At 39.2% G+C, this 12,964-nt stretch overlaps 1 protein-coding gene across 3 annotated transcripts; it reads right to left on the bottom strand.

Annotated features, from left to right (window-relative positions):
* Positions 1 to 1,945: 1,945 nt before the first annotated feature.
* Positions 1,946 to 12,478, bottom strand: kras (v-Ki-ras2 Kirsten rat sarcoma viral oncogene homolog). 3 transcript variants are annotated; one of them, XM_034215639.1, is made up of 6 exons: positions 12,177 to 12,478; positions 9,862 to 9,979; positions 8,797 to 8,975; positions 8,129 to 8,288; positions 6,472 to 6,596; positions 1,946 to 4,360 (listed from the first exon to the last, which is right to left on the bottom strand). In XM_034215639.1, the coding sequence occupies exons 2-5, from the start codon at positions 9,970 to 9,972 to the stop codon at positions 6,477 to 6,479; spliced, it is 570 nt and encodes a 189-aa protein (XP_034071530.1). In that variant the 5' UTR covers positions 9,973 to 9,979; positions 12,177 to 12,478; the 3' UTR covers positions 1,946 to 4,360; positions 6,472 to 6,476. The 3 variants fall into 3 exon arrangements, with proteins under 3 accessions (XP_034071530.1, XP_034071529.1, XP_034071531.1); XM_034215638.1 differs by having other exon boundaries at positions 6,493 to 6,596; XM_034215640.1 differs by lacking the exon at positions 6,472 to 6,596 and having other exon boundaries at positions 12,177 to 12,477.
* Positions 12,479 to 12,964: the final 486 nt, after the last annotated feature.

The following is a 12,964-nucleotide window of genomic DNA, read 5'->3' as shown; positions in this document are numbered from 1 at the left end:
TTTAGTAACAGTTTTAATGTGACTGTTGAAACTCAGGTCAGAGTCCATGACTACACCTAGATTTCTGGCTTTATCTGTTGTTTTGAACATTGCACACTGAAGCTCAGCGCTAACTTTTATATGTTCTGCCTTGGCTCCAAAAACCATTACATCAGTTTTTATCTTTGTTTAATTGGAGAAAGTTCTGACACATCCAGTCATTGATTTGTTCAATGCACTTACTCAGTGTTTGAATTGGAGCATAGTCTCCTGGTGAAATAGTTACGTAAATTTGTGTGTCTATGGTAACTTATTTTGTTGTTTTTCATTATCTGAGCCAGTGGTAGCATGTACATGTTAAAGAGAAGAGGCCCCAAGATGGAGCCATGAGGTACCCCACATGTCATATTTGTCAACTCAGATGTGTATTTACCTATAGAAACAAAGTTTTTTCGGTCCTTTAAGTAGGATTCAAACCAATTTAGAACTGTTTCCGAAAGTCCCACCCAGTTTTCTAGTCGGTCGAGTAATATGCTGTGGTCAACAGTGTCAAACGCAGCACTGAGATCTAATAATACTAACACTGAAGTTCTGCCACTGTCTGTGTTTAAGTGGATGTCATTAAAGACCTTTACAATAGCAGTCTCAGTGCTGTGGTTTGGACGAAAGCCTGACTGGAACACATTGAAACAACTATTTAAATGCAAGAAATTACTCAACTGTTGAAAAACAACTTTTTCAATGATTTTACCTAGAAATGGCAGGTTTGATATGGGCCTGTAATTGTTCATTACTGAAGCATCTAGATTATTCTTTTTTAAGAGCGGTTTAATGACTGCAGTTTTCAGGGCCTGTGGAAAAATACCTGAGTGAAGAGATGTGTTTACTATATGAAGTAGATCTGAGGCCATGCAAGGCAAAACATCTTTGAAAAATCCTGTTAATAATAATATCAAGGCAGCAAGAGGAGGACTTCAGAAGTTGAATAATGTCCTCTAGGTTTTTTATCATTAATCTGATGGAATTGTGTCATGGTGTTTGAATTGATATTAGGTGGACATAGGGACAACACATTTGCTGTTCCTGATGCAGAGGCACTGACTGCTTGTCTGATTTTCTGAATGTTGTCAGTGAAGAAGGCAAAATCATTGCACGCCCTGGTGGATAGAAATTCAGAGGCCACTGACACTGGGGGGTTAGTTAGTCTGTCGACGGTAGCAAACAAGGCACGTGCATTGTTTTTGTTTTTGGTAATGATGTCAGAGAAGAAAGACTGTCGTGCGTTTTTCAATTCCAAATTGTAGCATGCCAAAGGACTGCCTTTAAACCCATCTTTATTTTAATGATACAACATGTATGACATATTGGCTGGTGAGCCTTATTACCTGGGAAATGTTAGCTTTAACAAAATATCTAGTAATTAAAGTTTTGATTATCTTGGTAATTAAGTCTTTTTTGTCTGTTGTCTTTTTTGTAATTAACACATTATTTGTTCATCGTGTCCATCAGTCACTTATATAAATTCATGCTAGATTTCTTCTCACCAAAAGAACAATTTGAAACAATGGGAGTATTTCTTCCCAGAAACCAGTGTACTTATTTTCGGTCTAAAATGAGCATATTTAGTTCTGCTTTATTTTTGAAAAAATATACTGGACTTGTAAAAGCTAAATCCAGGCTGAGTCTGTGGTCAGGGTGTAGAATAGCCCCTTCATAGATTTGTCTTTAAGAGTCAAAACTGCCTAAATGAGTGAACAGTGCCACCTACTGGGCAACACTGATAAGATGTTCAGACATAAAGCAGAGAAAAATGTAACATAACGCATTCAAAATATTATAATACTGAACATTATTGTAAATATTTATACATTTTTTATCATGGTCGTAAAGAGAAGATTGGAGCAAACATGTGCAGGGCTTGTTGAACTCTAAATGTAGAATCAATTGTAGAAAGAAAGACGTTAGGTTCCTCTTTACTTTGTTCTTTATTACACATTAAATAGGAGTGGTGAGATTCATGGCAAAAAATAGACTCATTTGAGATCAGATCACCACTCTACACTGCCAACAACAGGTGTGTTGTTAAGTGGTCATTCATTCACTTCCCTACACCTGGATCCAGTCACACTAATCACATACACAGAGTGGAGGCAAACTCCATTAAAGCAACATTCATTTAGACACACCGACGAAATGAAGCACAATTTACAAAATATGCACCTTTCAGTAGCACAACTATACAAAGGTTGTTAAAAATATGATCCAGGTAAAAATGATACATTTCAGAAATCAGCTGTTGGCACGCAATAAAGGAAGAGGATCATTTCAGTAAAACTACTTTTGAAACATTGTTAAGAGGGTTCCATGATTAAAATTGTATTAACAGTTATTATCTACTTCATGGGGAAAAAGGGAGGTAATAATAAACTGGGTCAAAATTCATTAATCCTGAAAGCAAAATGTATCATGTCTGGATTTCCTGTGTCAACAACAGTGCGTTTGGTGCCTTTCTTGAGCACACACAGGACAAAGTAAATGTTGTCTCGACTCTCTCTACCGTCTAAATGTAGCACCTAATGGAAACATAGAAGGCAAATAGAAAATCTTCCGGGGAACAGCTTGTTAATATGGTGGAAATATGGGTTGACCTGGGAAAGAAACAAGGGCTTGGTTGTTGTTACAATTCTCTCTAAAAACCAATTGTATGGCAATTATAGCCTCATTTACAAACATCAGTTCCAGTTACACAACCACGTTACACAAGCTTTGTGAGAGAAAAGGACAAATTACTTTGCTGGACAATCATTTCTGTTGAAAGGCAGCCATCCAAACAATTTAAACACTTTATGAAATTAATCCAAAAACTCTTTCAGAAGCTCTGCGAAAACGAAGAATCTGAAAATCCATTTAGACAATGTTTAATAACCTTTGTGACTCCACACCAAGAGAAACCTTCCTGAAAGCTGCTTTAAGATCTGCTTTCTAGCTATTCACAGGCAAACAAGTCAACAGCTCGGAAAATATGCAAGGCATGAGACCTCTATGGCCAGCTAATGGAGAATCATACATTCTCAAATTTAAATCCTAAAAAACATAATCTTATGAGCTGATAAAGGTTCCTTGTGCTGTGTATATATGACACCTTGATCAGGAGGATGTTTAGAAGAGGACTTTTTAACTCACTCTCCAGTAACAAAGAGAAAACAATTAATGTCAAGATAAATTATAAAAGAAAAACATCCTTAGAGTAAAGAAAAGCAAGAAATGTGTGACCAGTGAGGCATGAATCCCTGCTAAATAAAATTACTCAAAACATGGCTGCTCGTCCCATTTCCTTATCCCCAAAACAGGAGGAAATGGATCTCTAAATGTGTCATTAATCAAGCCAAATGGCTGATTTCTTTCTCACAAAGGCAAGTAAATGAGGATTTTATATAAACTTGCAAAACAAGACTGTATGATGTCAAGTTGAGTTCCTCATTGGTGGATCTGATTAAACGTATAAACCAGAGGCAGCAGTTTGCAACACTCATGTCATCTGAGACACAATGCATGCAAAAAGAAAAAAAGAAAAACATCAATGTAGGCAAGAAATCACTCCCACACAGTACAAAGCATCGACAAAATGCAAATTAATTAATAGCTAATTAGGGTGTTAAACATTCGGAGAAGAGTAGGAGTTTGCATGCATACTTATATCAGTGACATAACCAAGTAATTCCTAGAGGTAATACAAATGGGGAAATGACACAGTGGCTGGGACATTTGGATCTCATCTGGCTGAATGTTGGTCCTTTCTTCAAATCTGGTATTTTTTGAACGGGAAACGGGATGAACGTTAATTCTTTGGCATCCCAAACTTAAAAAGGGCATTACAGAACGTTTGCAGGCCATGACCTTTTAAGCAAAGGGTGGGGAAATAACATTGAGTTTGTAATAAGTAATGTGTCAACCATTCGTTGTGATGCAATTAGCTCACAGCTTTGCATGTATATAAAAAAACCCCGCAAATCAACACCGTCCTATAAAATCAAACAGGCTGTCGGACCAACACGTGGGCAACTGGCACTAAACTGAAAATAAAGCTTATTGGTGTCCATGTAGCAAATAATAGAAAGGCAGGAAAAAAGGGTCAGGTTTAGTATTCAGTATGGTGGGTATTGAGAAAGAGGCTAATAATTTAGTGTAATGTACAAAATGTTTTACTTTAACTGTTCAACATAGTTTTTTTTTTTTTTAGTCTGTCTTGAAAAGGGGCAATTATTCACATTAGTGTACACTTTGTCTTGGACTTCTTTTTCTTCTTTTTGCCCTCCTTGCTCATCTTCTCCTTATGCTTCCGGATTTCTCGCACTAATGTGTAAAAGGCATCATCAACGCCCTGGGGAAAAAAACAAAAAACAATTAGAGTGACAGGTTATTACGACAACATAAACAAAGATGAAAAGAAAAACAAATATTAGAAAAACATTTAAAATGATTGACAATGTTTTTTGATTCAGAAGTGGTTTTTAAAGGTCGGACAAATTTAAAAGGGTAATTCCACTTTATTAAAGAATTAGAACACAAAAGAAATACCAATCCACACTTGCTATTAATATCAAACTGATGTGTGGCCTTTAAGTGATGCACAGTAAGTTGTTTTTATACCATTTGTACATCTATGGCAGTTTAATTGTATTATTTGGGCTTTTCTTTCCAATTCCAAACAAGAAAATATACTTAAATTGTCAAAAGGATCATCTTGGATAACGTCAATTCCATCTTTACATCAGTTTGAACTCCATTTCTATCAAGTGTAGATCAGTGTGACAAAGTGCAGGTACATTTCCCAAATCATTTCAGCCTTTGTGCGACACAGAAGAACAGCGTACAGATAAACAAATGAAGTGTAACGCCAGCAGTGTTCCCCCTGACAACAACACTGACAGAAGCTGCGGTTACATGAGCCAATTTCTTTCTCACTGAATGTGATTAATGCAATTTACCATTCCTACAGTGCATTTAAATATGTGCTCAAATAAATGACCGAACAACTTGTCCTTGTTATATTTGCAATAGGTTGTGTACAGTCTGTCAAGCATTAAAGCACACACTTAAGAAAATGAGCCTTCATCCAGCGCTAGGTTACCGTTCTAAGCTCGTACTGAACAAATAATGTTCACAAAGATATTCTACTGGCAGCTTTCTGTTTATCTCACTAAAACTAATACATATAAACTATTCTAAGATTGTTCCCCTGGGAGTGAAGCGACTCATGGGAAAAAACGGTAGAAAACTCATAAGCGACAAATAAAGAGAGGCAGGACTTCCTCAGGTAGTCAATTGATTCTGCACGAGGTGTCAAAATGAGGATTTTATATTCTGGCGGAGCTCTTATTCTGATTATTAGTGAATGAAAAGGCTCCATGTAAATGCAGCTAGCGTCTGTTGGTGCCACACTGAGGTAAGGCTGTGAGTACCAGAACAGTTTGTATAGTGAATACATGTGATGGTGGCCCTGCAAGGAGCTGCAGAGTCAGGAGCCTGAGGTCAAATAAAGGTTGTGACAAGACGGCAGGAAAGGAAAGAAAGAAGACTTTTTGTGACCGCAAGAAAAACTTTCACCCACAAACACACACGTTTTTTTCACATCGTATCGGACAGTTCCTTGGACCACATCCTCATAGGAAACATTTCAGCCACTGATATGGTCCAGGATTCACCATAATCTCCTTTAATCACACATTGGCTCACCAGCTCTATAAACACTGTTTTTGTTGATTTCAGCAGAAGGGGATGCTTTCACACTGGTTGCTTGGTTCAAATTCTAAGCTAGTTTGCCAGGAAATGTTTTAATATGAACGCTTTTTGCAAGAGGAGTGCAGACAAAGTCAACCTCGGGGGGGGGGGGGGAACAGTAGCATTTTGACCAACAAAAGAGGAGATATGAAAAATATCACTGGCGTATGAGCAAAGAAATCAACAACTTCAGGAGATGTTAGTGCTTTGCTCCTGTAGAGTAACAAAAGTATGTGATTTGTTTTTTTTAAAATAGGTTTTATTGCTTTAAAATGTAGCTTTCCTGACACTGCCCGCTTCTAGAACATTCTCAATTGTTCCTTGTGGAAACCAGGTTTAGTTCCTGATGAAAAACATTTGTTAGGATATGTACACCCAGAGCAAAACCAAAGTAGAAAGTGTGAAAGCAGACTAGCATGGTTAGCATAAAAGGGGAGGGGGGGGCATCAAACTCGCTCAGACCCAAGTCAACAAACCCAGTGTGAATATATATTTTGATCAGCAATGATACACAGACACATTGAAGAGGGGGAATCATCCCGTGTTTCAGCCTGCTGTCACAGCTCCACCACAGCCCCAGTAGAAACCAGCAGGTTAGCTTTGAGCACCAGCTCTCACTGTGTGTCCGCTCACATTGCCTTCTCCAAAATCCCCACCAACACACACACACATCCACACAGAGCTCGTGGGCGAGCGGCTGCATACACTTACCCCTTTCACATCACAACACACTTTTTAAGCTTGACACAGCGCGGAGTCTTTTCTTCCTTGCTGAGCTTATTGAGCCGGTACAGCCTGATCTCCCGTACCAGATTGTAAAAGGCATCTTCCACTCTCTGCAGTATGAGACACAACTTCCCTCAATGTTGAGGAACACAGGGGGACATACTGTATGGTGCATGTGTTACAGATACAAAGAAGCAAAGCAGATTTTTTTTTTAGGTGGGTCTACCTGCAATGTCTGGCCTGCCTAAATGTAAATGTCCCCTCTGTGGGACGAATAAAGGTATTCTGATAACCTGATACTCCACCCTGACTTGTGAATTAACAACACTCACCTCCTCCTATATGCTTGGAACATGTTATGCGTCCTTCCTCTCAATTAAGTGCGAGTACATGGATAGAACTCCTCTGGTTATTAGTTTGTGAAATGGCAGCAATGAAGGTTTTGCCTCCATCGAAGCTCTGCCTAAGCAGTTGTTTGGAAAATAGTGAACAAATAGGAGTGGATACATTTGAGTTGTATTCCTCTCACGTTGGACTCCATTCCATCTGAAATAAAAGACTAACTTAAAATAAATAATAAATGTTTTATGTCTCCAGTGGGTGAGTGACACACTTCAACAGTTAGGGTGGAGTATCACGTTATCAGTGTTGCCTCATGTAAAAAGGAGAAGCGCATGCATACAGAGCACATTTTGATTGTGTAGTAGGCTGGTGGGAGATGTCCCAGAGGAGCAAGAGGAAATCAGTGCAATTTGGCAAACACTGCTTTGAATGCAAGAGACAGTTGCTGTGCCGCCAGCAGCAGCGCCATGTGGACAGTGAATTATTGGTACACTCAGGTAGGAATAGATGAACAGAGCTGTAGGAAATGAATCATGGTGTCATTAATTTCCCCCGCACCAGAAGGAGCCGTGAATTACCCCGGGTCAGAGAGACCAGGAGAGTTTGTGTTTACAGATCACTGTCAGCCACCTGACGCCATGCTCACAACACACACCATTTGATGTACCTCCGCCACAGCAAACCTTCCAACACCCAGTCACAGTAAGCAGTAAGCAGAATCATTAGACCCCCCCCCCCTGAGTAATTACTGACAGTTTGTCCTTTCATGCAGACTCCTTGACACGCGTTTACTGATTATTTATAATGCAGGATCCTCTGCAGATGGCCCTTATGATATCATTTCATATTTCCGTGACAAAGTAGCATGCAATGATTACATTATCACCCATAAATAAAAAATGTAATTACCCAAAGAGGATTCAACGATGCGCAGCGCAATGCCCGAGACATTTCCAAGCAACGTTATAAAAAGGACCATTAGATGTGACACAAATCAACAGCACCACATGACTCAACACTTCAACTTTTCTCACGATGCAAGTGCCAAGACTATCAAGCCTGTGCAAGGACACTTGTCAAAATCACTATGAGATTAATCTCTCTGGAACAAGAACATTTGAAGTGAAATGTATAGGACTGATATGTCCATCAAGCCAATTCTCCTGAGGCCACATTTAACTTATCACTATTGAACTTCGTCTCCAGATGTGCAGAGGAATACTCCAGCTGTTCAGTGGCGGACTGAAAAGTGAAAGTGTTTGAGTCGTGAGGGCGTGGCTGTCTTTAGCGGGACGCTCACCTGTCTGGTTTTGGCTGATGTCTCAATAAAGGGAATGCCGTAGCTGCGTGCTAAGTCCTGAGCCTGCTTGGTGTCCACTGTCCGGGACGGGAGGTCACACTTGTTCCCCACCAACACCATGGGGACGTCCTCGGAGTCCTTCACCCGCTTAATCTGTTCTCTGGACATTGACACAGAGGAAATGTCAATTCTCATCTAAAAAAGGTGATAATCCAATGGCTTTGCATCTGTTCAGAGTAACTAGAAAAGGACATAATCGTGGAAAGAATATGTTATATTATTGGCTTTTGCACAATGCTGCAACATATAGGACATTTATATGCAATTTATCTACAAAGTATATAATATTATAAAGTATACAACTCTAAAGTTATGGCCAACAAATATCAATAAAGAAAATTGTCCCCAAAAAGACAATTGTGCAAAGATCTCTTCATTAGTTCGATTTTTCCCACAAACTGTGCTTGTCAAAACGTCACATTGCATTTAAAGGGTTATCAGCGTATCATGAGTAACATGGTGCAAAGAGGTGATGTTGCAGGGTAAGGGTTACACATACCATCACAAATATTGTTACTTTTTGAGGCGTTTCCGTGTAGAGAAAAGGGGAATGACATGCACCTGGTTGGACTTAACCCCGGCACATTGCCTTCAGTCTCTCAGCTCACCTATAGTGGTGAATGTCCTCAAAAGACTTGGTGTTGTTGATGGCAAATACACAGAGGAAGCCCTCCCCTGTCCTCATGTACTGATCCCTCATGGCGCTGTACTCCTCCTGACCTGCAGTGTCCAGGATGTCCAGTAGACACGTCTCTCCGTCAATCACCACCTGCTTTCTGTAGGAATCCTGCAGGAGGAGGAGGAGGAGGCCAGAGAGAAGCGATAAGAATTATGGGATAAACCGAACGGTGTCTAAATATTGGCTTAATCAATATATGATTAAAAAAAATGTGCATATCATCATTTAGAGATTATTTATTTTCTTCATACTTAAAGCTATGATAAGTGTGTTTAAGGATATATTGTGTAATAGAAGTGGAGCATGATTTTTCAAGTTGCAACAAACTTTCTTATACATTTAAACAATGGCTCAATGATAAGAATAACAACATCATGATAAAGAAATGTAGATATTGAAACTTAATGTTCAGCAAAGTGAAAAAATATTTATAAAAGATGTACTTTAATGACTTTAGTTTTAGGATAAATATGTGTTATCGTTTTCTCATGACAGGATTGTATGAAATGATTTTGCAATTCACTCTATTGTTCAACAGTAATAAAAGTCTTGGTTTTCATAGTGACAAAGCACTCCAGCTTTTCATCACACTGATGGCCACACGGAATCTGATCCATTACAAATAATTACTGTCTGATCCAGTGAGCAGATTTAGTTTCAGATGTTATCTTTTATTCAAATAATCTATGGAGGAGATCTAACCTGCAATAGCACATCAAAACCTGGAAGAAGTCACGATGAGACGGTTTACTAAGCGTAGTTGGGCCCCCAGAGAAAAGGCAGGCAGACACACATGGAAAGTTATTAAAAACCAGTTTGGTGTCTTTTTAAGACTTAGACCAGAAGAACCTGCTGCAGGTCTTTTTTCTTTCTTAAACGTGTCTCCTTTTGCAACCCCTATACTCAAATAGACACAAAAACATGGACCATCATGAACTTGACTGCAAACACGTTCGTTCACACTTTATGTACATGAACACAATGGTTTATTTACCTCAATGGTGGGGTCATATTCATCGACAAAGTGATTCTGGATGAGCTGAATGGTAAGTGCGCTCTTGCCAACACCACCAGCTCCCACCACTACCAGCTTATATTCTGTCATGATTCACCTGCAGGAACAAAAAGAAAAGCACATTAGATTCATATTTCCACAGTCATCTGGCACAGCATCAATTCCTCTGGTGCACCGTGTTAGTAAAAGACATTTCTCTCTCTGTGAATTTCTCAGTCTGCACTTAAGAGGTTATATTCTTCTGCTGACTAATAAAGGATTTCTGATTCTGTGGATGGTTAAACTCTTTAGAGTACTGCATTGCCGCTTAAAACTTTTTTGTAAATTAGCTTCATTTCTGTCCGACAAGCTGTCAGTTTGCCTGGAAACGTGCATCTTTAGGATTGGCCGACTGATGCATCAACATCACTTCCCATGAGTAACTTATACTGCTAAAAAAGAACTCAACGATTCTTTAAAAACAACTCCTGATTCACTGGGAAATTAGTTTCAATGCCATCATCTATATATTTCCTCATATATAAAATGCAGATGTTAGTATTCAACAAGAGGCCAGAGGAATAAACTACAATGTGATACAAATGTGAAAATTAAGATATTTAAAAACAGACTGCAACTCAATTCAGGAAGTTTTCATATGAAATCATCATCAACCCTGAAAACTATGTTAACTGTTAATTTAGCTAAGTTTAACGAGATTCTCAGGCACAAAAATTAAGCTTTATATCCCTAATACTGAAATAAATTAAGATAGCGAGAACAGCATGTACATGTACTAATTGTCTGATACCAGCAACACATCAGTGGAATTGTATGAGTAGCAGCAGCACAACAGAAACGAACCCCAGGCAAAAATCTATGACATTACATTAAGGCTCCAAAATGGACATGCCACTGGGAGGCTGACTGCTGTCTGACTGCTTTGTTGAGCAGCAGCCATCAATAGTGGTGGCTGGCCTTTTCAGAAGTTACAGTACATACTGCTCACAGCCTGCAGTCAGGGAGGAGTTCAGCTGAATATAATTGCCTTTTCTAGACAAACAAAAAGGAGAATGTTGTTTGATAGGTATTTGCAGCGACAAAGGTATACTTTACTGCATGTTACATATTATACCAAACACAGCCTATAGTTTACAAATATTACAAAGAGGCTGTTCTGTCCATTATAAACAGTCTTATCTTTACCTAAAGAGATAAGACTACTGACTCTGCAGTAGACACATGCTTTCCATGCCTGTAAAAGTACTATGACTATTCGTCTAATTAGGCACTGAAAGTGGCTTTAAATGACTAACTAATACATGTGTTTTAGAAACAAACAAGGGAGTATGGGAGGAATACGGCTTATTTATGGCCCAGTTATAAAAGTAACCTTTCACAATCATTTGGGTTGTAGTAGAGTTAAAACATTAACCTTGAATAGGTTTCCGTGCGTTACCTCAAATTTGACAAAGTTATGATGCTGTGGGATTTAAATGGAAACATATTTCTGACTCATTCTCGTGTTTACAGCATCTGGATGGCATCAACCTTTTTATTTACTACACCACTGACAACACTATGACCAATGAATAACTCGATTTTTCAGACAATACTCCACCAGAATAATTACCAAAAAGTGAGGACGTAGGGAGAAATTAACCACTGATAAACAGCTATTTAAATGAATAGTAGGCTATTCGTAACAGTTTGTTACCAATGTGAATTAGCCGAGGTTTAAACAGGCCTTTCAACGAAAGCCCCAACCCTGGGTTCAAGCAGGCAAAAACACACACAGCAGGCTTATAAGTCACAGGAATTTGATTTAAATCCACTGCTCTGTACCCGCAGGGGTTGCCAGGTTGGTAGTGTGAAAACCTCTGAACACTGTGTTTAAATAACCAGGCTGCTGTGCTGATAGCTAGCTTAGCATTGGGGCTCGCCCACAGCCTCTAAATAAAGCTAACTAGCCCCTTTCAGCTAAACTAATATAATTTACAAACTGTAATTCGTTAATGCTATATTGTCTGCATCATATGCCCGAACAAAGTCATTATTATTCATTCAAAGGGGAAGGGTGCATATTCTGAAGCCGCCATTGACAGGCTAGCCCAAAGGTCTGCATTGCAGGGCCAGGCGTTAGGTTAACAATTGGGCGTAGTTTGCACTGACAACGACATTTTTTTCCCCCATTATAATGCTATTGATCAGTGGTTATATGTGGGGAAAACTCACTTATCTTATAATTTAGTGGTCACAATGTTGCAACAAACCGCAAGTGACACACATTTATAAAATGTATCCATTTGTTTTACCTTTTAGCGAGTGGAGTTCCGCGTCCGAAGTAGCGACCAAATAAGTCAAGCTGATAATCCTCTCGTTTCACACGATCTCTGCATTTCCTATTTCACACCGAAACGCCCGCATTTAAGTCGGTCTACCTCGTATCAAAAGCAAGTGGGAACATGCAAAAAACGTGGGCAAATTAATCGATTGAACTTTCCATCTGATCCAGCGTCCGGCCCTAGCTGCTCAGGTTGGCCTCCTTAAAGCGAATATGGGCGGATACCGGGGCGCACTTTACCCAGAAAGCATAGCTGGGGATTTCAACCGGTTTGGGGCATATCGCTGTTATGTGTCGCAATGTGCCCAACAATACGCTCTCTTTTGTCCTTTTTCAACATACTATTGGTGTTTTTATTCTAATAAACTATATGTTAGATATCAAAAAAAACAGTGATCCTTCAAACGTAGCCTCATACACACGTTATTAGGATCATTTGAAATGTTAAGATCGTTTTTTTTATTACATATCATTGGAAGTACTTCATCACATTAATAATGTAATGATCAAACATAATATTGTAACTCTGTGGGTCACATGGTGTCAGTTTCCTTTCAGTATCGTGATCCCTTACTGCTGCCTGCTGCAGAGTCAACAAAGCCTAGGGGGCGACTCCACTATATATAGGGTCTAAATATAACCGAATAGTGCTGGAGGGACGTCATTCCCAGGCAAGGGAAATGATTTGGCAATCCCTTGTCAGTTTTCCAAAGTGTTCGCTGGGCTGCCTCCTGCGCACTCTTTACGCATAAACACATT

This window comes from Gymnodraco acuticeps, unplaced genomic scaffold (assembly GCF_902827175.1).
Source record: "Gymnodraco acuticeps unplaced genomic scaffold, fGymAcu1.1, whole genome shotgun sequence".
Classification (NCBI taxonomy): Eukaryota; Metazoa; Chordata; class Actinopteri; order Perciformes; family Bathydraconidae; genus Gymnodraco; species Gymnodraco acuticeps.
The sequence above is the reverse complement of the archived record's forward strand: the minus strand, read 5'-3'. Positions and strand labels throughout refer to the sequence as shown.

What these genes read in the sequence shown, in the direction of transcription:
- kras (XM_034215638.1), bottom strand. Translation starts at nt 9,972, where the DNA reads ATGACAGAATATAAGCTGGTAGTGGTGGGAGCTGGTGGTGTTGGCAAG. An exon ending in CATCAGCCAAAACCAGACAG is followed by an intron (nt 6,597 to 8,128) that starts GTGAGCGTCCCG and finishes CTCATACTGCAG; the next exon opens with AGAGTGGAAGATGCCTTTTA. An exon ending in CGCTGTGTCAAGCTTAAAAA is followed by an intron (nt 4,361 to 6,492) that starts GTGTGTTGTGAT and finishes TTTTTTCCCCAG; the next exon opens with GGCGTTGATGATGCCTTTTA.